A 25,477-nucleotide genomic window follows, 5' to 3' on the forward strand; every position below is an offset into this window, starting at 1 on the left:
TGTAAAATAGTTTATTAATAATTTTAATTCATATACAAAGGCAAATAAGAGCACCGGAGCAATAAGCCGTGACTACACTCTACAGTAAGACAAGATACAAGCGAGTTAGCACTCATTTTCACCGACATTTTGGAGCACATTGTGACAAATAAATAATTTATAATTCTGACAGACGTTGATTAGATAGATAGTACGACCGGTTTAGCCTAGTGGGTAGTGACCCTGCCTACGAAGCTGATGGTCCTGGGTTCAAATCCTGGTAAGGGCATGTATTCGTGTGATGAGCATGGATATTTGTTCCTGAGTCATGGGTGTTTTCTATGTATTTAAGTATTTATATTATATATATATCGTTGTCTAAGTACCTACCCTCAACACAAGCCTTATTGAGCTTACTGTGGGACTTAGTCAATTTGTGTTATAATGTCCTATAATATTTATTTATTTTATTTATTATTTATTTATTTATAGTAGTAAGCTACTGGGGGCCTACCGCGAAAACCGAAATTCGCAAATTGCGGGGATCTTTCTCTTTTACTCTCATTAAGTTGTAATTAGAGTGACAGAGAAAAATGCCCGCAGTTGACGAACTTCGATTTTCGCGGTTATAGCCCTGATGTGCTGTAAGTTTCCAAAATTGCTAACTTTCACTTGTTAAAATTTTGGAGACTTCTCATATCTTTGTAAAGGAATCGAAACTTCCCATTACCAAAATGAAAGTTTCCTGTGAAATTTTCCTGTAATTTCCAAGTACTATTATAGCTTTTTGAAACTTCCCGCCACTTATACAGATTTAACCCTGAATGGATCAACGATTCATGTCTGTAACCGTATATCTGTAGTTTAGCTAGAATTCAACTGTCCAAAAACTGAATTTAGCAAGGAGCTAGTACCAGGGCCTCATGATTTACGAGAAGGTGTCGCTGACAGGCCGGCTGCAGCATGTGACGGCTGCTCGCGTACCACGGCCACATACTTTTTTATTTCATCGCAAATGTGATGAACAATTAACATTGTGTGTCTCACCGACAGTAAGAGGATTACAAACAAAACTTAAATGTCCTAAAAAGTGCCAGTGAATATGATGCCTTTTAGTGAATCAACCCTGACCATAGACAAGTAGAGTTCAATAGAAATGGCAAACAAACAAACCAATTTACCTTTGTTTCTTCGTAATCTCGCACTTTCATGGACAACCATGATTTTAGCAATAGTTCATATACTTTAATCTTTTATGTATATCAATTACTAGTTAAAGTCTACGTTAATTATTAATATTACAATGAAAACAACCATCGTAAAACTTTTAGGTTATACGTCAAATGCTAACAAAATTTGTCATATTTGTTTATATTATTTGCCATTCCTATTGAACTCCACTTAAGACAAGTATATCAACTTTTTATTTACATACTCAAGTCCAGGATATAAAATAACGATAATATTTGGTCCACCATCAATATCAATCACTACAAGCTACACAAAAAATATACGTTTACATAATAATGAGTGATTTATTTATAACATTGACATTTTCAATATAAATACTTGCATGACTCAGAAAGTTATGGCTCTCAATTTAGGAACGATCTTTAGTGTTTTTTCCTAGCTTTTATATTAGCCAGAATAATTTGACACTAGTTGTCACTTTCCAACACTATATAACACTTTCCAACACTAGTTGACACTTTTCTACATTAGGAATCAGTAATTCTGGACACTAGCAAACATTTCTATATTGTTAACACTAGCCGATAGGATTTTTTGACATTAGCTGTCAATAGTAGATATTTTCCCACTCTTAGGCCTAAAAGCGGATAAATGCGGAGTTTTGATTTAACCACAAACTTAAAGGAGACATACGATTACCACTAATGGTATGAAATGATTCTGAAAGAAAATTTTAATTTACTCTTGACCAGAACAGCATAAATATTTTTTTTTTCGAGCGGCAATGTATTTCGTACAGTGCGACGTTTTGAGTTCAAACCAAGTAGTGATACCAATGTATCTTGAAAATTATCCCTATATATATATAAAGCGTAAAATAACTACCCATTGATTATGTGGTAATATCAAAAATACACGCTGTCATCACATGGATCTTAAATTAAAAATTTGGATATCTGTGAGTGGATTTTTCTTTTCACATCACCTATTCGGAAAACGATTTTTTCTTCCCTGCTAGGAGAAATCAAATAAGCACTTTTCTGTTCTATGACACTTTTCGCATACCATATAGATTATAATATGTATTATGAAACTATAATTTCCTCATAGGTGATATGAAAAGCAGTATGTGTCACATTGTAGCGAAATTATTTCCACCTTGGGCGTTAACACTAGAAACCCTCACTGCACTCAGGATTCAATGTACGCTCGTAAATATGTAATTTTACTCCCTTGTGACACAATCTACTATTCTAAACAGTCCTATATTTACGCCCAAATGGAACCAATTTCTATTGAGCAACTATCTATTTACAATTAACAATCACATGTTAGTCAAAGTCAACACTAAAATATGATGGCCCGCCTATTCATAGTTTTCCTTTGCCTAGATCCAATAACAATTTAAATGAGAACAAATGTTTAACTTTAAAATATACCTAAATAAGAGGAAAGTGGACGTTACAAACCAAATGGCCGATTTTAAATTTTTTGTTGGTTTTATTTTCGTTACTCTTGGATAAAATTTGGCTGGTTTGATAACTCCTCATTGTGGGCGGAATAAGTACGAAGTCACAACATGTCCCGAGAAATACCTATGTAATTCTTCGTTGAGTTAAGAAATTACCATTTGTTTTCGTAACTCAAAGGAAATTTTTTAGGGCACACTGTGAAATGGAACTTATATTTTACAGAATAGGAAACTATGTATCCACCAAATTAGAAATATGACGAAAAAATCGACAACAAAACAAAATAGGTCCAAATAAGTCATCTACGATCCTCTTAATGGCTTTTATACTATAAAATAATATCATTGCATGAACAAGCACGATATAAAATATAATAGTGTTAAATAAACAGCAATACATAATTGTTATTATAATAGACTGAATCAGTCCTGAAGTATATATATTTATTATTTGACTTTAAGTAGCTAACTTTTAAATAGTTGTAAGCAACTTCGTTACTACAATGTAACAATTGCTTATAATCTTAAATTTCGTGCGACATAATTGATGTATGTTCCCGGGAATATTTGGCATATAATTAATAATTTAAATTAAGTACATGAGAAAATTAAACACATGCAGGTAAAAGCTGACAATCCTTATAATTCCTGCATTTCACTATAGTGAGCGGATTTGATGAAATTATAATAAGTTTCCTACTGTCAACACCTTCTTAAAATGCAAGAAAAATAGGTAAAAAACTTAGCTACAGTTCTAATGGATTTAGTTATATACAGTTTACAAAAATACTAAATAAATGACTTCACATTGACCTTTATTTCTAATTAATCTTATTCTTCTTTCTTATTTTTTTTAAATAAGACATAAATATTATAAATTATAAATAGGGAACCATTTTCCAAACAGAGAGTCTGGAACTAAGTTTTTTACCTATATTACATTTGATATATACAGGGTGAGCAAGTAAGAGTGATACAGTTTGTTTTTAAATTTTAATTATATTAAGTGCAAAATTTATTGAATATTTTTTTCAGAAATATATTATTCAGGCTTGGCAATTGTATACGGAAGATAATTTCTGCCAAATGTCTACCTCTAGCAGCATGCAACTTTTTCTCAAATATTTGTGTTGTTTAAAACACATTGTTTGCTTGATTAATTTCGAGAAAAAGTGACAGTGATTGGCAAATAAATTCCCCAAATGTATATATTTCTTATTTGCCCACCCGGTATTATGATAAAGATAGTTGAACTAAATTACGCTTATACAGTAGTTTAAAAACACTAAATGTTACATAGTTGATAATCACATTTTCACACTTTAAACGCAGAAATGCTTGTGCTATTTCGATCACCTCCAAAACGTTTAGTTTAAACGTCTCATGTACCTTTCTACTAGTAGCCGTAGAATATCTAGATCATAATCAAGCTTAGGTATAACAATTTCTATCTTATAGCGTAGACAAAGGAATACAAATATGTGCAAAATATTAGAGCCACAAATTTGACCGTTATAGTAGAAGTAATGCACGGACAGTACAACGCCATTTGGTTCAGCTATCTACTTTGCGACCACAATATATTACACTTCATGGTCTTCCTTCGTATACTAGAGAATTAAGGCTCAGATAGATGGTGCGAGAACTCGAATGCAAAGTTTATTACAATATTGACTATGTATCAACAATACTACACTAATTACAAAAGGGATATACATTTTTTGATTTGTAACGAAAAGTGAAACGATAAGTCTCATAGTCCTTTTTTAAAGAAATTATTAATACCCTTTTAAACTTCCACTTTCTTTTCACTCCCTTAAAGGTTGAACCCATTACCAAATTTCAACTAAATCGGTTCAGTGGTTTAAGCGTGAAGAAGTAACAGACAGAGATAAGGACACACTTTCGTATACAAGTATGTCTTCAAACGATTGATTAAAATGAAGCTACAATACTTTCGTTCTCGTTCTCGCAGCGTCAGCATGAGCCTCTACCCGGCGCCCTAGCTGGCCGAGTTGTTGTACTGCGGCCGCCCGGCCAGCTCCAGCAGGTAGCGGTCGGGGTGCTCGATCCAGTCCGCCGCCGACAGCTTCACCTGCACAACATATATACACCTTACTATTGGCTATCTCTTATGGAGAATAATCATTACCCGTACACAAGGAGATCCAGACGCGGGAATGGCATTGGATTGGGCATATCCTTAGGAAACTTGACACCCACCTATTCAAAGTGGCCCAAACCTGAAAGACGCCCAACAAAAGGAAACGTTGTCGCCCTGAATTGGGTTGGCGCGGTTCCGTGGAGCAAGAGTTCCCTAACTCTTATTGGGAATCGGATGGGAGGAGGTTACCCGAGCTGCCCAGGACCGGAGGCGGTGGAAGATTATGTAAATAAGATAAACACTCCAGCAGGTGGTAACTGGATTGAAAAGAAGATGATTGTCTATATACACAGTTGGTGGTGGGGTAAATACAAGCGACGCCAATGCACGACATTATGAAAATATGAACTTTCGTGGGACGATATCTTCATACTATTTGGCAGCTGCCGACGGTCAACCGAGCAATGTGTCCCGCACGCACGAGGGCGCCGCCATATCATACACGGAACGAGCATATAGAACATGACCACACATTGAATTTAAAATGACGAACTCTTTAATTGACTATATGCCATCGACGCCATAGTAATAACTAATAACAAAAAAAAATCATCATATTAAAGTAAATTTGGGTCGATTGTTACCAAACCGTCAGTCACCTTTTTCACGTCACAAATTTCCCGGCTGATTGGCGATTAGTGATTATTATGAAAATACGATAGTGTAAGTTAGTGCATAAAAGTGGCGAATAGTGTTGAATACTGTAAAGTGATTATTAGTGTTTAATGTTACCTGTCGTTGTCTCTCCGCTTCCCTGACTTGCCACTTTTTCACTTCGAGCTGGTTCTCTCTTAAAGCCTGATCGCCACAGCCCCACACCTGATTTTTGAAAAGAATTTTTATTGATTTTACAACTTTTACTCCTCAATTCGACTGGTATTTAGAACATACTTCAAAAGACAAAAAAAATGTTTGTACAAGACAAACTTGTGGAAAACTCTCGGCTATGATGAGCAGAGTCTAGCATGGATCAAAATTGGGTAAGAGGGACAGGTGTCCACGCTCGCTTCATTAAGAAGAAAAATGTGTTCAAAGTATTTCGTACAGCTACTTTGTCTACCAACCTCGATCGCTCGTAGAGAATAAGGTACGCTGTTGAAGGACATCTTGTCGAAGCCTTCTTCGATGATAAGTAAAGGCTTGCGGGGATCGCTACCCGCGCGCAAGCCCTTCGGGTAGCCGCGGATCGATGTGTTCAGGTAGATCATTTTAGGGGCGTGTTCAACTATTGAGAACCTGGAACATATATAATTTCATAATTTTACCTTAACTCTTCAAGTGGCATGTGTCGTTTTTGAGTTATTGGAATTTTATTTCAATTAATCAAATTTGAAATTTAAATGACATAATCGGTCGGCAATCGACGGCCTACCACTCCAAGGGTTAAGTCCGACGTTTCAACTGGTCAGCACCAGCTGTGGTCACGGATAAATGACGTCCCACCAACATTTTAAGGAGGATATGGGTAAGCAACACTAAATTACCCGTAAATAGTTTAATCGGGGCAGACCCGTTAAGATAATTAAACATAGGTATATAAATTAATCTTTAAGCAAAACTTTTACCCCCTTATTCATAAAACTGATTTAGTTAAATTATGTTTTATCCCTTTCTTATAAATACATAACTCAAAATGACAGAAAAAGACAAACGATTCATAGCTAATTCAGGCCAGTAACGAATATAGATGAATATATTATGAATAACACCATTAAAATTTAATTATACGCAATTAAGTCTGGTTTAATATTTTAATAGAGCAAATATTTCACATGATTGTGTAATTTAATCGTAATCGCTTAATAGTTTTTGGAAGCGACATTGTTATTATAATAATATTTTATTAAGTTAATAAAATAAGTGAAAGTGAAACTTTCTCCTTCACTTAAATGCAGGCCCGGCCCTACGAAGTTTTAATTAAATGAGAATGTTTCACTTAAATTTGACTTTATTAGTGTTGATTTGCGAATAAATCTCTGTGAGTCACTTATTTTATCTAAGTTGGGTTATGCTGATGTTGTCTACGGAGGCTGCTTGCGCGTACTTCTACATTGGTACAACTTATACAAAATGCCTTATTTAAGTACTGTACCAAGCCGCTCCCACATAACTCCATTTTTAAACAACAATAAATTAATGAATATGTCGGCCAGGCGAACTTTACACTTCTCTTTGTTAATTTTTTAATTTATGCATTTATAAAACCATCACATTTCTGTAATAAGATACAATGCTCTAAGCGTGAAGTGCGGGGCGCTCAACGACTTATTGGTCTGAAGCATGGTACGGCTGCTTTTCGTGGCAGCTTTCGATACGCCGCCACGAAGTGTTGAAATAATCTGTCACCACCTATTAGAAATTGTACTTCGACAGCAACTGTTAAAAGTAAGATTAAAAAAGTATTTCATTGATCTCCAAACTTCCAACACGTGAGCTGACGTAGTGTGCTAGATGTTATTTTATTATTTTTTAAGTTTGTTTCAAATTTACAAACAAATACTTTCACCTACCCTCTAAATGCCGTATAGTATGGAAAGCCCTTAACCGACTTCGAACGGGAGTTGGTCGGTCAAAAGATAATCTTCTGAGATGGGGTATTGGCCGACAAGGTGATATTTTCTGCGAGTGTGGAGTCCTCCAAACAACAAAACACATGATCGAATGTTCCCTGTGCTCAACGATGTGCACTGAGGAAGATCTCCTGAGGGCTACACCCAGAGGGCTAGAAGTGGCAAAGCATTGGCAGACAAGAATTTAATTTAAAAAGTTTGATCCCTTTACACGAATAAGAAGAAGACCCTCTAAATGTTCAAAGCACGGATTTGTGTACTGTTTTTTGGTAATAAATAGTTTGTTTTGTTATCTTAGTCATCGACATAATATATGCCGAGAGATTTTGGTGTTATTAGAATAAGATGTATATATGTTAAGTTTTACTTTTTACACCAAATAAAGTATTTCTATTCTATTCTATTTTTATTAACTTATTAAATATTATTAAGTATAATATCAATGTTTCTTCCAAAAACTATGATTCGATTAAATTAGAGAATTCATGTGGAGATTTATCCATGGGGCACAATGTCTGCGTTTTGTTCGGATACTGAACACCTAACTGGACTAGTAAGCAATGTTAGGGCACTTACGTAGGGAAGAGCTGTATGAGGGCACAGTCGGCCGTGCCCCAGTACGTGTGCGTCTCGCGCCACTCCTGCGGACACGCCAGGACCACCTTCAGGTCCTCGCCGCCGGCTACCACCACCAGCGTTGGGCCTCTGTCAAATATACATGAACGTAAAGAATGTCAATCCTATTTTCTTTAAAGTACCAAGAGGATTTAAAGAGGTTGTCAATGTTATCATTCAAGATATAAATTAACAGCCAGAGTAGGTATTGTATATATATATAAACACATTTATACAATAGTGATATGATGGAGAGCTTGTCAGTCGAGTGCCGATGCCGTGTTTAGGCCACGCAACTTGCTGAATGGCCTAACTAAGGTACGGAATTAAAAGTTTGATTATATCACTACTGTATACAATACTTTTTCTACGGTTAATATAATACTTATTCAAATATATAAATAAACAAAATTAGGTAAGTATCTCAGTAGATAAAAAGACATCAACGCACTTCTTATTCATTAAATAGTAGCGCGTCCTTTGATTTATTCCCCTTGACCGCGGCAACACGTGATTGGTCGAATTCATTACTGTAGACTAAAGCATTTCGTGAGAAATCTTTATAGTTGAGTCTCGAACCCGAAGTGAAAAGTATGCGAAGATTATTAAGAAAAATAAAATAATTATTACACATAAGACAGGCATTGTAAAAGGGAGGGAGGTAAAGGAGGGAGTAAAAAGGGATATTTTGCGAAAGGCAATAGTGCTATTCGGAGCCGACACGTTTTGTGATAGCGACAGATAACATTTTGGGACTGGGTTACTTCACTGTGGCGCCCAAGAGTAGTATTTTTTTTTTTATACTACGTCGGTGGCAAACAAGCATACGGCCTGCCTGATGGTAAGCAGTCTCCGTAGCCTATGTACACCTGCAACTCCAGAGGAGTTACATGCGCGTTGCCGACCCTAACCCCACCCCCCTCGTTGAGCTCTGGCAACCTTACTCACCTGTAGTTAAGCGTATGGTGTAGGAATCTATTAGCGCCCAGTCCGTGTTCGTTGGAGTTGTATAAGGGGGCCCAGTGGGACGGTAATGCACACACTAGTCGCGCCAACCATGCTGTAGACGCCAGCGTACCCGCTGAAATCAACACCCATCGACAATTATACAAGTTTAATCAAAGAAATAAGAACTAAACACAAACTGACACATCACAACATATAAGGCAGGGATCGGAACCGGTTTTTTGGAAAAACTGAAATAAACATATATTTCGGTTTATTTTATACTCCAAATATAGGACTCGGTTGTGGTTTTTGATAACGACTTCGTATTATTAGATTGCCCAATTAGAAAGGGAATAATTAACAAAGAACGAAAAAATACCGCTTTCGTTCCCATACACTGAAAGAAATGTTTGCATAACTGTAACAAAATTTTGGTTACTGTTTACACAAAAATTGGGACTTGCGAACTATGTGTTATATGTTACAAAACCGTGTTTGGCTATCAGTGTTCAGGTACTGGGTATACACTACAAAATAAGTTTGTAAATTTATGCAAAGTTTATTTTCTTATAACCGTAGTTTAGTTATTTAGTAAAGTTACAAAACCAGTTCGGCTATCTATTTTTTTCAGTGTAGAAAAAATACCGGTTTCCGGTCCGTGATATAAGGACATAGCTAATCATTGTAAATGAAAAGAAATAGGAATTGAAGGTAGTATAACTAAAGCGATATAGTAAGGATATGCAGGCTCATCATTTCCGTCGTTAAAACTACTCGACATTTGACATGTTTACTGTCAACTTTTTAACCTACATTTTTTAAATTTGCCGTCTTATTTTCCGCCAAAAATGTTCAGCCTTGTAATAATCTAACCTGTTTTGTAATAAACTAGTTAGGAGATTCATTATTTAGTGAAACAATAGCGCAATTAGGAATTAGTAGTTTAGGTAGTTATAATGAATAAGTAGCGAATGACGGTGACAAAGTTATGACCGCTACGTTACATTCCAAAATAAACAAGAAATAACACTATGCACCATGATAAATGATATGATGTATCGTTGAAAATGTGTAATTTAAATCGTTCATGCCATTCACAAATCAGTTCAATATAGCAATTAATATATATTTATTTATTTAAATTATATTGCACAAAATATATACAACAATGACTGACTTTAAGCCAAATGGCATTCTCTACCAGTCAACCATAGGGCCAAACAGAGACACTTACAATACAATATGAAAGTTAATCGCAACAACAAATTAAACATCCTTTCGTGAAAAGGATTAAAGCCAAAAAATTGGTATAATAAACTGTGTGCAACAAAATGAAGATTAAGATTTTTATTGATAAAAAATAGGAAATAAACATTCATTCTCTTGATCCCTGTAGCTAGCCTATAGAACTTGATCATGCTACATGAAATAAAACTAACATTCTAAGAAATTGTGCTATAGATACTCCAATTTAAAACTTTGTCTTGAAATACTTATCCACTTGTTTATTAAAAAAAAAAAAAAAAACCAACGCACTAAAATGCCTTACATAATTTTGGAAAAGAGCCGGTACTCTTCACACTGCTGGATCGATTTTATTTTATCAAACATATTTAATTATCACCGCTAGGAAATTCCCTTTCACAAAAAAAAACGCATCGAAATCGGTCCCTCCGTTTGAGAGCTACGATGCCACAGCCGGACATTGGCGTCAAACTTATATATGGTATACCCCTCTTTTTGCGTCGGGGGTTAAAAATCGAAATAAGCGCGAGTTTTAAATTGGAGATTCTTAATAGATCGTAATCAAGTGCTAGAGTCTGTGCGGAATGAGAAGGGTCGTGGAATGTATGGGGCCCAATACATTCCACGACCCTTCTCATTCCGCACAGACTCTAGCGACGGATTTCATATTAAGATAAGGTAGTGCTACGAATAGCATTCTCTGTGGCTCTCTAACAGGCCCAACTTACTCTGTGGATCGCTTGTTGAGGCCAAATCTGTTGAGCACAAGTATTTCACTTAATTATACAATCTAACAGTAAAAAAACTCCGATAAACTAAAGAGAAATTCAACTAATCAATGTATATGTGACATTTTCGTTAAAATGCAGCAAACGTAGCTTGATTTAATTTTGAAAAACACTTCTTCAATTCATACGGTTTATCTATGTAGGTGAAATGTTTCAAGTTTAGTACATGTTTTTGTAATTTTCCACGTCATGTCTAAACTATGTTATATAATTTTCCATGTCATGTCTAAACTAAGTAAATCCACTTAGCCCCCGTTGTTATTTTGTCCATTGACACTATATATTTCGATGTCCTTTGTGAGTGTGCTGTTTAACACAAGTACGGCTAGTTCGCGTCCCGTACCTGCTCCATTATTTAGTGAGTCTACCTATCCACTCACTTGCTTTTGGTAACTGTAGTTACTAGCTGTCACCCTCATTTTATTATTGTAATAGAAGTCACTGAAAAATATGAAGCATGTGAGTGGATGGCAGCAGGTCGCCGCCGCCCGCGCGTGAGTGTACACCCAGCACGTTCACTGACCGTGTTGCGGCAGCGGCGGCGGCTGCAGCGGGCGGCTGTAGAGCGGCGGCGCGGTGCCGGCCAGCAGCCAGGCGCCCGACGCCGGCAGCAGGGCGCCGCCGCCCGGCCGCCCGCGCTCCAGTATATAGTGAGTGGACACCCGGCACGTTCACTGACCGTGTTGCGGCAGCGGCGGCGGCTGCAGCGGGCGGCTGTAGAGCGGCGGCGCGGTGCCGGCCAGCAGCCAGGCGCCCGACGCCGGCAGCAGGGCGCCGCCGCCCGGCCGCCCGCGCTCCAGTATATAGTGAGTGGACACCCGGCACGTTCACTGACCGTGTTGCGGCAGCGGCGGCGGCTGCAGCGGGCGGCTGTAGAGCGGCGGCGCGGTGCCGGCCAGCAGCCAGGCGCCCGACGCCGGCAGCAGGGCGCCGCCGCCCGGCCGCCCGCGCTCCAGTATATAGTGAGTGGACACCCGGCACGTTCACTGACCGTGTTGCGGCAGCGGCGGCGGCTGCAGCGGGCGGCTGTAGAGCGGCGGCGCGGTGCCGGCCAGCAGCCAGGCGCCCGACGCCGGCAGCAGGGCGCCGCCGCCCGGCCGCCCGCGCTCCAGTATATAGTGAGTGGACACCCGGCACGTTCACTGACCGTGTTGCGGCAGCGGCGGCGGCTGCAGCGGGCGGCTGTAGAGCGGCGGCGCGGTGCCGGCCAGCAGCCAGGCGCCCGACGCCGGCAGCAGGGCGCCGCCGCCCGGCCGCCCGCGCTCCAGTATATAGTGAGTGGACACCCGGCACGTTCACTGACCGTGTTGCGGCAGCGGCGGCGGCTGCAGCGGGCGGCTGTAGAGCGGCGGCGCGGTGCCGGCCAGCAGCCAGGCGCCCGACGCCGGCAGCAGGGCGCCGCCGCCCGGCCGCCCGCGCTCCAGTATATAGTGAGTGGACACCCGGCACGTTCACTGACCGTGTTGCGGCAGCGGCGGCGGCTGCAGCGGGCGGCTGTAGAGCGGCGGCGCGGTGCCGGCCAGCAGCCAGGCGCCCGACGCCGGCAGCAGGGCGCCGCCGCCCGGCCGCCCGCGCTCCAGTATATAGTGAGTGGACACCCGGCACGTTCACTGACCGTGTTGCGGCAGCGGCGGCGGCTGCAGCGGGCGGCTGTAGAGCGGCGGCGCGGTGCCGGCCAGCAGCCAGGCGCCCGACGCCGGCAGCAGGGCGCCGCCGCCCGGCCGCCCGCGCTCCAGTATATAGTGAGTGGACACCCGGCACGTTCACTGACCGTGTTGCGGCAGCGGCGGCGGCTGCAGCGGGCGGCTGTAGAGCGGCGGCGCGGTGCCGGCCAGCAGCCAGGCGCCCGACGCCGGCAGCAGGGCGCCGCCGCCCGGCCGCCCGCGCTCCAGTATATAGTGAGTGGACACCCGGCACGTTCACTGACCGTGTTGCGGCAGCGGCGGCGGCTGCAGCGGGCGGCTGTAGAGCGGCGGCGCGGTGCCGGCCAGCAGCCAGGCGCCCGACGCCGGCAGCAGGGCGCCGCCGCCCGGCCGCCCGCGCTCCAGTATATAGTGAGTGGACACCCGGCACGTTCACTGACCGTGTTGCGGCAGCGGCGGCGGCTGCAGCGGGCGGCTGTAGAGCGGCGGCGCGGTGCCGGCCAGCAGCCAGGCGCCCGACGCCGGCAGCAGGGCGCCGCCGCCCGGCCGCCCGCGCTCCAGTATATAGTGAGTGGACACCCGGCACGTTCACTGACCGTGTTGCGGCAGCGGCGGCGGCTGCAGCGGGCGGCTGTAGAGCGGCGGCGCGGTGCCGGCCAGCAGCCAGGCGCCCGACGCCGGCAGCAGGGCGCCGCCGCCCGGCCGCCCGCGCTCCAGTATATAGTGAGTGGACACCCGGCACGTTCACTGACCGTGTTGCGGCAGCGGCGGCGGCTGCAGCGGGCGGCTGTAGAGCGGCGGCGCGGTGCCGGCCAGCAGCCAGGCGCCCGACGCCGGCAGCAGGGCGCCGCCGCCCGGCCGCCCGCGCTCCAGTATATAGTGAGTGGACACCCGGCACGTTCACTGACCGTGTTGCGGCAGCGGCGGCGGCTGCAGCGGGCGGCTGTAGAGCGGCGGCGCGGTGCCGGCCAGCAGCCAGGCGCCCGACGCCGGCAGCAGGGCGCCGCCGCCCGGCCGCCCGCGCTCCAGTATATAGTGAGTGGACACCCGGCACGTTCACTGACCGTGTTGCGGCAGCGGCGGCGGCTGCAGCGGGCGGCTGTAGAGCGGCGGCGCGGTGCCGGCCAGCAGCCAGGCGCCCGACGCCGGCAGCAGGGCGCCGCCGCCCGGCCGCCCGCGCTCCAGTATATAGTGAGTGGACACCCGGCACGTTCACTGACCGTGTTGCGGCAGCGGCGGCGGCTGCAGCGGGCGGCTGTAGAGCGGCGGCGCGGTGCCGGCCAGCAGCCAGGCGCCCGACGCCGGCAGCAGGGCGCCGCCGCCCGGCCGCCCGCGCTCCAGTATATAGTGAGTGGACACCCGGCACGTTCACTGACCGTGTTGCGGCAGCGGCGGCGGCTGCAGCGGGCGGCTGTAGAGCGGCGGCGCGGTGCCGGCCAGCAGCCAGGCGCCCGACGCCGGCAGCAGGGCGCCGCCGCCCGGCCGCCCGCGCTCCAGTATATAGTGAGTGGACACCCGGCACGTTCACTGACCGTGTTGCGGCAGCGGCGGCGGCTGCAGCGGGCGGCTGTAGAGCGGCGGCGCGGTGCCGGCCAGCAGCCAGGCGCCCGACGCCGGCAGCAGGGCGCCGCCGCCCGGCCGCCCGCGCTCCAGTATATAGTGAGTGGACACCCGGCACGTTCACTGACCGTGTTGCGGCAGCGGCGGCGGCTGCAGCGGGCGGCTGTAGAGCGGCGGCGCGGTGCCGGCCAGCAGCCAGGCGCCCGACGCCGGCAGCAGGGCGCCGCCGCCCGGCCGCCCGCGCTCCAGTATATAGTGAGTGGACACCCGGCACGTTCACTGACCGTGTTGCGGCAGCGGCGGCGGCTGCAGCGGGCGGCTGTAGAGCGGCGGCGCGGTGCCGGCCAGCAGCCAGGCGCCCGACGCCGGCAGCAGGGCGCCGCCGCCCGGCCGCCCGCGCTCCAGTATATAGTGAGTGGACACCCGGCACGTTCACTGACCGTGTTGCGGCAGCGGCGGCGGCTGCAGCGGGCGGCTGTAGAGCGGCGGCGCGGTGCCGGCCAGCAGCCAGGCGCCCGACGCCGGCAGCAGGGCGCCGCCGCCCGGCCGCCCGCGCTCCAGTATATAGTGAGTGGACACCCGGCACGTTCACTGACCGTGTTGCGGCAGCGGCGGCGGCTGCAGCGGGCGGCTGTAGAGCGGCGGCGCGGTGCCGGCCAGCAGCCAGGCGCCCGACGCCGGCAGCAGGGCGCCGCCGCCCGGCCGCCCGCGCTCCAGTATATAGTGAGTGGACACCCGGCACGTTCACTGACCGTGTTGCGGCAGCGGCGGCGGCTGCAGCGGGCGGCTGTAGAGCGGCGGCGCGGTGCCGGCCAGCAGCCAGGCGCCCGACGCCGGCAGCAGGGCGCCGCCGCCCGGCCGCCCGCGCTCCAGTATATAGTGAGTGGACACCCGGCACGTTCACTGACCGTGTTGCGGCAGCGGCGGCGGCTGCAGCGGGCGGCTGTAGAGCGGCGGCGCGGTGCCGGCCAGCAGCCAGGCGCCCGACGCCGGCAGCAGGGCGCCGCCGCCCGGCCGCCCGCGCTCCAGTATATAGTGAGTGGACACCCGGCACGTTCACTGACCGTGTTGCGGCAGCGGCGGCGGCTGCAGCGGGCGGCTGTAGAGCGGCGGCGCGGTGCCGGCCAGCAGCCAGGCGCCCGACGCCGGCAGCAGGGCGCCGCCGCCCGGCCGCCCGCGCTCCAGTATATAGTGAGTGGACACCCGGCACGTTCACTGACCGTGTTGCGGCAGCGGCGGCGGCTGCAGCGGGCGGCTGTAGAGCGGCGGCGCGGTGCCGGCCAGCAGCCAGGCGCCCGACGCCGGCAGCAGGGCGCCGCCGCCCGGCCGCCCGCGCTCCAGTATATAGTGAGTGGACACCCGGCACGTTCACTGACCGTGTTGCGGCAGCGGCGGCGGCTGCAGCGGGCGGCTGTAGAGCGGCGGCGCGGTGCCGGCCAGCAGCCAGGCGCCCGACGCCGGCAGCAGGGCGCCGCCGCCCGGCCGCCCGCGCTCCAGTATATAGTGAGTGGACACCCGGCACGTTCACTGACCGTGTTGCGGCAGCGGCGGCGGCTGCAGCGGGCGGCTGTAGAGCGGCGGCGCGGTGCCGGCCAGCAGCCAGGCGCCCGACGCCGGCAGCAGGGCGCCGCCGCCCGGCCGCCCGCGCTCCAGTATATAGTGAGTGGACACCCGGCACGTTCACTGACCGTGTTGCGGCAGCGGCGGCGGCTGCAGCGGGCGGCTGTAGAGCGGCGGCGCGGTGCCGGCCAGCAGCCAGGCGCCCGACGCCGGCAGCAGGGCGCCGCCGCCCGGCCGCCCGCGCTCCAGCACCGGCGTCGCCAGCTCCAGCCCCGCGCCGGCGCCGTCCGACGCCACGTGCGCGGAGATGTCGCGGTGGCGGGTGGCCAGCAGGTGGACGCAGTACCTGCGAGGGATTCATTCAATATTCTGGCTGGACGTCGTGATAGCGGCCATGGAAGAGAACAATCTCAGAACTGAGGATGCCGAAGACCGGGCAAAGTGGAGAAGATTAAGTAGGAAAGCGGACCCTGGCGCTAGGCCTGGTAAACGCTTGAAGAATAAGAAGTCACATTATTATGTTATAAATCAAAATAGATGTCGTATTCCTATCGTCTTCTTCAACCTAGCGTTTTCCCGGCCTAGCGCCAGGGTCCGCTTTCCTACTTAATCTTCTCCACTTTGCCCGGTCTTCGGCATCCACAGATGTGAGATTGTTCTCTTCCATGTCCGCTCTCACGACCTCCAGCCAGCGCTTCTTAGGCCTACCGCGGCCGCGTGATCTAGGGCCTTGGACAGTGAGGTTGAGGCATCTATTTCCGACGTAGTATACTGGTCTGCGGCTTATATGGCCATACCATCGGAGGCGACTTTCCTGCAGCTTATCCGCTACGTCACGAATTCCAAGGCTGCCACGGATGTGTTCGTTACGTATGCGATCTAATCGCGTAACGCCACACATCCATCGCAACATCTTCAGTTCGGTCATATATTTAGTATGGTGTACCGAACTATTTGGCCACTTTGACTGCTACGAAGTATTTGACGCTGACTGTTCATCTGATTGACAATGTGTCAGTCAAAAACGTACTTACTCATTTCAAGTGGCGATATCGTTTAATAAAGAGGTCAATAAAGAGATTGATAAATGATACGTGATAATTGTTTATGAAAATCAAAAATACTATTTGAAATCATCCTATAAGTGGTTTGACGTCATTCGCACTTTTTGTCCGACCCCTGGTGATATCGAAAGGAAAGACACAAAGCTCGCATAAGTATCAAGAAGTTTTTGACCCAAGTGGTTTATTGATAATTGAAACAGGTTTACTTACAGGATCAGATTTTTAAATTTTGAATATGTACCTAGGGGAAGTACGGGAAGTTTAATGAAAATTCTTACTCCAAATATAAATTAACAAATGTGGGTCAGAATGGAGGGTGTATTTTACCTGTGCACGGGAAAGATGAGACGGTGACAGTGCTGCTCCAGCCAGCGCACAACAAAACCCACGGAATGGGAGTCCTTCTTGTTGAAACAGCCGTTCACCACGGAATTCAACACCTTGTTTATCTGAAAAGAAAAGTTAGAACTACTTATATAGACGTCAGAAATTTTCAGATGAAGATATTTATAGTCTGATGGTAATAGTAGAAGTAAAGTCATAGACTTAAAACTAATACCTTCCTAAGACAAGGTAGAATTCAAGTACTTTGAGAATATCAAAATGAAGACTAACATACATGAAACAACTCTGTGTACAAAAGGAAAATGATAATCTTGTGCCTTTAATGGATGTGTACTTCTGCCTTACACTTCATAGCGATTACGCAGTTATAAATGTTATAATACTGATGCGAATTCGCACGCCGCTCCTGTGTGTGAACGAGACAGCGCTATGGCCGTATAGCGATGTGCCGCTCGCACATGAGTAGGGTCAGGTATCGCTTACTGCAAGACAGGTCTGTGGCCCATCAGGGTAGTGGTCCATGGACAATTTGTAGCTGGTGTAGAGGAGCGCCCGGAGCGCGGCTGCCGATACTGTGCCTTCTTCTTCTTCCACGGAGAACATCCTGTTTATAAATAAATAAAATAAATATAAAAATTACATAAATAAATATTATAGGACTTACACACATTGACTAAGCACTACAGCACACATAAGAAAGCTTGTTTTGTGGGTATTCAGAGAACGATAAATATAATATACAAATACTTAAACACATAGAAAACACCCATGACTCAGGAACAAATATCTGTGCTCAACACACAAATAAATGCCCTTACCGGGATTGGAACCCGGGACCATCGGCTTCATAGGCAGGGTCACTACCCACTAGGCATATATTTTAATCATAAAAAAAATAGAGCAAATTGTGTGACTTAAGGGATGGATGCAGCTTTTGCTGTGGTGCAGACCAGCCCGCGTAGCCAACGTGCATATCGTTCACGCTTCGTGGCGAACGAAACGCAACTGTCACAGTTGCACTAATATGGATGAGTGATAGAGAGAGATGACTACGCTACGATTCGGAGCGTTAACGATTGTAACGTTGGCTACGCGGCCAGGTCTTACTAAGTATGTTGTATATGACTTTTTTCTGGTGCGTAAAGGCTAAATAACATAGAAATATACTTAAAGAAAACTTGACGAAAGTCTCTAATGGCATTATCGTTCAATATGCCGAGTATCTTCTCGCATTGCATTCTAGAGATGGATGCGGGAATGTGCTGGTTCTCGCACCAGTAGAAGTATACTACCTACTAGCAAAGAGCATTTGAAATAGAGATGTGATGTGAAAGAAAAGTTTGTAAGCACAGTAAATTTACTGCCATCTTTAGACACATCATAAAAACTTTTAGAACGCCGTTTGACTTTGATCCTCATTCTTTTACTAATATGTGTTAATTTGTTAAATGTCAAAAAGTGGCAAACATCAAAGGCCCAAGGTATGGCGGCATCGTTTCGAGCGATGGCGCCACAACCTTTGGGTTATGCCCGGTAAGATGGCGCCACTTTTTGATATTTAGACATAGTTTTTATTTATAACACCATATTGAAAAATGTTTACAGGCAATACAAAACATTACAAGCCTTAGAATTAAACTTAAGTAGGCACAAATTAATGTTAATTAATTAATTTAACAAATTTAACACATATTAGTGAAAGAATGAGGATTAAAGTCAAATGGCGTTCGAAAAGTTGTAGTCATGTGTCGAAAGATGGCAGTAAATTTACTGTGGTTACAAAGTTTTCTTTGACAATCCACCTCTATTTCAAATTACCTGACGTAAGTCTCTATAATGGCCGCATCGTCCAACATGCCGAGTATCTTCTCGCACTGCACCCTGAAGACGGACGCCGGGATGTGCTGGTTCTTGCACTTGCCCACTTTGTGGATGTATGCGTAGAACTGATGGGCCAGCTCGGGGTACATGGGGAACAGGTATTTCTGCACACAAATTATCAAAAGAATTATCTTCTGACACGCTACATACATTTTTTGTACAAAAAGCTTTTTAGATTTTATTTGTGTTATTGAATGTGTTGTCTGAATTAAAAGTTTTAATTTTTTTTTCTATTATAATTTTTTTGGCCCTTGTCAGATTTTTCTTTGCATTTGCGATGTCGCCAATTATCTTTTCTAGATCGTTACGATTTTTTTTTCTTATGCGTTATACTATACCTTTTAACTGCCTGGGCGAGGTCAACAGATCCAACCATTAATTAGGTAATCAACAAAAAATTAAACTTCGTGAAAGAATTAGACGTTATTTAGAGAAAAGGATCCAATCCACAAAAACCTGTCAATAGAATTTGAACTATCTGTCAAAAAGAAAAGTCATTCATTGTAATGTCAAACTTTAGTGGATGGATCCTTTTCGCTGAGATTCAGGCAAACGAGCAGACGGATCACCTGATGGTAAACGTTTACCGTCGCCCATGGACACCCGCAACAATAGGGGTTGTAAATACGTTGCCGGAATTTAAGATGGAAGTACGCTCTTACTTACTGTAAACGATTTCTCTGTAACACCGTTAACTCCATCTTCTTTCTGAGATCTTTGCGCCAGAAGCTATAGACAACAGAGAAAAAAATAAGTTTAGCATTTTACCGATATTTACACTTTCATGTAGGCAATAACTACGCTCTAATACGCATAACAACCAAAACAACTGTTTCAACAGAAGGAGACATCGTTTTTGCTCATTATGAGTCCAAATAAAAAGTTTTATAGCCTTAAACTTTAGCTGTATCCACAGGAGAGATCTCTGAGTGACATACATAAGCCAAGATCATGGGTGCAAGCCAACGAATATGAAAGTACTTGAATAGGCGCGTTAGGCGGCCTACTCGCTTTACGCAAATTCTGCAAGTACGCCTCAAGGGCTCTTTTACAAGTCAATACATTTACAGTAATATCATATAGTGACTAAAAATACATAGCAACATTTATAAATACAACAGCCAATACATGGCTAAACATTACATTGTAATATTGTTAAAAATAAATAATTACTACAATATAACAGAGAGACACCCTTGGTCTGACTGTACAAGCATTCCTAGAGTCAAACGCTGAAAGACTCAAACTCAATGTTATGTTATGTTACCTCTTATAAACAATAAATCACAACAACGAACCTTGATTATTGTAAGGAAAAGACCCTCAAATAACTATAGGACAATCCTGAACATTTGACAGACACTTTTCCTGATAATTATTGACAATACCCAGAGGCGACGCAAGGCGTGGGCGACGTGGACCACCGCCTACGGCCTCGCGGCTCGAGGAGCCTCGCGTCTCAAATTCATATAACTGGCAAGCAACGTAAAAAATGATTCGTTATTTCTTGCGCCACCAGAGGGCCTCGCTAAATGTACCTTGCCCACACCAAATTTTGGTCTTGTCCCGCCACTGACAATACTATACTTCTTCCTCGCGTTGTCCCGGCATTTTGCCACGGCTCATGGGAGCCTGGGGTCCGCTTGACAACTAATCCCCAGAATTGGCGGAGGCACTAGTTTTTACGAAAGCGACTGCCATCTGATCTGACCTTCCAGTCCAGAGGGTAAACTAGGCCTTATTGGAATTAGTCCTGTTTTTCTTTACCGAAAAGTGACTGCTGGTAAATATAAAATGATATTTCGTACATAAGTTCCGAAAAACTCATTGGTATGTACGAACCGGGGTGGGAGCTCACGACCTCCGGATTGAAAGTCGCACGCTCTTACCGCTAGGCCACCAGCGCTTGACAATACCATACTGGTAACTGAGTATTCGTACTTTAACCATATTGCATAGATAATACGGTCCATCGGAGGTCAGTTAGTGTTGCTGTTATATTGACCATGGCCATGATCGAATGTGCTGTGTCCGTTTATAGCACAAGGCTAGTTCATGTCAATAAAAAATCGACTGTATAATGTCTTACGTCCAGATCACCTCTAAATATTCTATAGAATATTAGCAAGCAGCCAGCCTTATATATTGTATGCCCTAGCAGGGTATCATTTTGAGGCACGCTCCGAAGCAGAGCGTTCGCTTCGGCGGGGCGTGCAGCGTGTGATTGATGAGAGACAAGTGATCGTGTCAAGCGATGGCGCCATATCCTTTGGCCTATGCTCTGTTAGATGGCGCCACTTTTTGATCTTTAGCAAATTTAACACATATCAGTGAAAGAATAAAAAAGTCAAATGGCGTTCTAAGTTTTAATCATAATCATGTGTCGAAAGATGGCAGTGAATTTACTGTGGCTACAAAGTTTTCTTTGACAATCCACCTCTATTTCAAATCCTCGTTACGTACACATTGGATCAGAAGGAGTTTATGGGTTTGATTTTTGGACACACTTTTGACGATGAGATTCTACATTTTGATGAAATTTCTAGTTATTTGGCAGACAAAGGTAAAGAAAGGACGCTTAGTACGAGGAATTGCGTACATTGTACCCGCCTGTTCCTATCTCTATCGGTGGGTATGTGGTATACATACATCATCATCCTCCTAGCGTTTGTCCCGTACTGTGACGGGGTCCGCTTTCCTACTTTTCTCCTTGCACTTCGCTCTATCCTGGACGTCGTTTTCCGATAACCCACAGGCGTTTAAATCTTTGGCGATGACATTGCGGTATGTGGTATACATACATAACAACCAAACACTAATCAATCAATGTCCTCTTCTTAATTCGGTAGGTATCCCTTAATATCAGTATGTACCTTGCAAGTAGGAGCAGCGGTTTTCCTCTTCTTGATCCTGCTCTCCTGTATACCGACGATAGCAAACTTCAAGCTCTTGACTCGAAAGTGCACGCGCACTTTTTCCCAGCGTTCCATCTTTCTACGGTCTCCCCCGTACCGTACGGAGGACCGGTCGTTTTATTTCGAATACTTTTTATTTACCAATTTTATTTAAATCACTGCCAGTGGCGAATTTGCTCTAAGGCCCAGTAGGGTATCAGCGAAGCGGCAGTCTATATGATGGCTTAGTTTCATTGGTCGATATAAAGCGTGCGGGGACTCCCCGCAGGCGGTGTAACGAATAGTGAAACTCATTGGTCGATAGTTCGGTCGATATATAGCATGCGGGTGACTTCCCGTATAAAGGTGGTATAACGACTAGTGAAACTCATAATGGCATGCGTTTTGCAAAACTCCCGCATCCCGCATACGGGCCCTATAGACCAATGAAAACTGTTCCCCGAATCCGGGCCCTATGGCATGCTTTATGGAAATCTCCCGCACCCCGCATACGGGCCCTATCGACCAATGAAACTGAGCCATGATGCGTGCTGAGAAAGGGGCTAGTAATTACAGTCGCCATCAGATATATCAGAGCGGCCGAGGTGCTCAAAAATATCTGAACGCGTTCGCGCGAGATATTAGACAGTACCACAGGGCCTGGGGCCTAGGGCGGCCAACACTGCAGATCCGCCTGTTACAAAGGAGCATACACTCCGTCTGCAGTAGGCGGTTACCGTACCAACGGACGCTGCACATTCAGGCTTGTCACATGTCACATTTATATCGTTGTAAAAAAATATTTTCCTTTCAAACTTGGATCACGGACAACTGGTTAAGCAATAAAGAATATTGTAAGGTTTTTTATTGGATTAAATAATTTTTTTTAATATAAAAAAAATCAAATTATTAATATTTTCGTACGTTTAAAAGCCGGGATTAATCTTAGTAAATAAATAAAGGAACTGTCTCTTCAACACAATAATCACAGACTAAACAAATCAGGCGTTAATTGAGGCAGATTACGGTGACATTGATAAGGGTTTTAGTGTTGAGCTTGACAGATTGCGGCGAGGCTGGTGACGTGCACTGATTATGATAGGGCTGGGTTATCACTATCAGACAACTATCCTGATATTTTTATCCAGCAACAGCAAAATAAAAACAATGGTTTATGATTATTATTAACTATTCGCCCGGTATTGTATAGTCTTAGCCCTAAGTATACGTGTTGCATGGTAGATTATAGGAAATTGTAATAGTCATAGTCATAGTTTAACATTATTATTTAAGGCTGTTACTAACACTTATATGGGCTATGCCTGAATTAAATGATTATTTAATTTAATTTAATTTAAAAACGGACTCATGGTCTGTATATATAAGCTTTTTAGACTTATGTTCGTGATTTTTTTGTATTGAGCGAAAGTCAAAAAAATCAGAATTCGAATTGTTGAAGTCACTAGAGAAAATCCTCAAAATAGCTAAATACATTTTTGGCAACCATAGATATTGTAATTGAAATAAGTTTTTGGCAAAAATTTATTTTTTGGTACAAGCTTTTATCGCTGACTGTACTTTTCTATCCACAAGCAACTAATACTCATCGAGACAATTCTAAAAACCCCCAACACAATTAGGTTAGGTTGTTTTATCACAGAGTTATGGTCACCTCTTGTCTCCATCATCAGATCATCTCGATGGTACCATAATATTGCATTGTCACCCGACTTACATATGTATGCAAATTTTCAGCTTTATTGTAAACCGGGAAGAGGGTCAAATTTAATTTGCAAGCTTTGATTATAGACCGACACACAGACAACGGGACAGGTGAAACTAAATAAAAGCTTGTAAAAAGGGGTACGGTTTTCCAAAAACTCTTGTCTCTGAAGCTATGGCCCCTGAAAAAGAGATGAAGCACAATTCTATATTTGAACAAGTTATTTGGAAGTGTGCGTAGATATTTTTAGGTCAATTTAGCATTAATTTTATAGGTATTTGCAATCACATGAGAATGGTATATTTAGGCATGACTCATGAAGATCATCCTAGTTTATGTCTGGTTTATAAGACTCTTATCTCTCGCTGCTGTCAAGATTATATTCCAAGATTTACCATCTTAGTACGGTCATCATCAATAATATGTAGATTGTAGACAGCTTACTCATAAATATGTAACCATCCACAGGCACATATATAGGTTGACCTCAAAAAGTGTAATATACCTAATTTGTAATATACCTAAGAATGACTAAAGGAACAAACAGGTTCACTTTCTTTTCTGCATAACACTACTCTTTAAGTCAATATGAGCTTTGTTTCCTTTTTAACAAGGACCAAATTGTTTTGGTTGTATGTAAAGTGTTAATTGGTTCAATATCAGGCAAGAGCCGGTTGTGGAAATGTTCTATGATCAAACATTACATCACAGCCTTCTGAATCTATAGCCAAAAAGATGTGTCAAAAATTTGACTATTTGTATTTGTTATTGAACAGTTAATTACCATGATAATCTAACATGTAGTTTTTGCTTGAGCTATGGATAAATAATAAAATAATATGTGAACAGTATAATGTTATTAACCATTATAACTTATTAAGGTTTTTTTCAATTTATTTAATGTGGAGCTTAAAATAAAAATTATTCCTTCTAGAACAAATAATTTTCAACAAGTTTTCTACCTTTTTGTTATTGAATATGTTGATATTGCTAGCTCTAATATTTAATTTCAAACCCAGTTGATTTAAAATTTCTTTGCCTTATATTAAAAAAAGATCAATATTATATTTGTTTAAGCTTCAGACACAAAATATTCAAACTTATTTTATTTGGCAGTTCTTATTTCAGGCAGGACGCAAGAAATGTAATTATTGTAAAGATTATCCTATTAAACACTTATTATCTTGATTGTTTACAAACATTCATTGCTGCCATATTATCAGCACTTAAAAACCATTATTATCTATGACTATTTGATGACACATTTGGTGCCATAATTTCTAAAATACCACGCAAAATGTCTCCGTTAAGGATCAATAACCATAATGAGGATGACAGACGTAAATAATTAACAGCAGACATTCCGAGGACACTCTTTATAAGCCAATGCAAACAAATCGACTCTGTCACGCGGTGACAGGGCAACCATGAAACAACCTTGACGACCCTCGCTAGCACTCACTCACCTTCCCAAGCTTCTCCACGGGCACCATGGACGTCTGGGGCTTCTCTGGCTCCTGGATATCAGCTCCAGATCCTGATCTTGGCACAGATGTGACGGTCCCGCGCCGAGAACCCCCTCGCGGCGTGTTTAGCCCGCTTCCCCCCTTTTCCTGCTTCTCACCCTTCTCTTCATGGCTGTGGTGACTTCCCATCACACTACACTAGTAAGTTACGCAGGGTAAAGCCACAGGTGGACTCGAGTGAGTCCTTATTTGCGAACTGCTAGTGCCAATGCAGGCAGTGACGTCGCGGTGACAGATGCGTGATGTGACAGCTGTCAGTTGAGCGACATGGGGCGTTTTTTGAGTTTAACCGCTCTAACGGTGCGAAAAA

General features: G+C 44.7%; 1 protein-coding gene across 1 annotated transcript; it reads right to left on the minus strand.

Moving 5' to 3' along the window:
- Positions 1 to 1,973: 1,973 nt before the first annotated feature.
- LOC133529224 (uncharacterized) lies at positions 1,974 to 25,423 on the minus strand. Its single transcript, XM_061866903.1, has 11 exons — positions 25,108 to 25,423; positions 19,691 to 19,753; positions 18,962 to 19,128; positions 17,627 to 17,747; positions 17,126 to 17,247; positions 15,863 to 16,080; positions 8,939 to 9,071; positions 7,952 to 8,080; positions 5,870 to 6,041; positions 5,538 to 5,624; positions 1,974 to 4,736 (listed from the first exon to the last, which is right to left on the minus strand). The coding sequence occupies exons 1-11, from the start codon at positions 25,294 to 25,296 to the stop codon at positions 4,644 to 4,646; spliced, it is 1,494 nt and encodes a 497-aa protein (XP_061722887.1). The 5' UTR covers positions 25,297 to 25,423; the 3' UTR covers positions 1,974 to 4,643.
- Positions 25,424 to 25,477: the final 54 nt, after the last annotated feature.

This window comes from Cydia pomonella, chromosome 20 (assembly GCF_033807575.1).
Source record: "Cydia pomonella isolate Wapato2018A chromosome 20, ilCydPomo1, whole genome shotgun sequence".
NCBI lineage: Eukaryota > Metazoa > Arthropoda > Insecta > Lepidoptera > Tortricidae > Cydia > Cydia pomonella.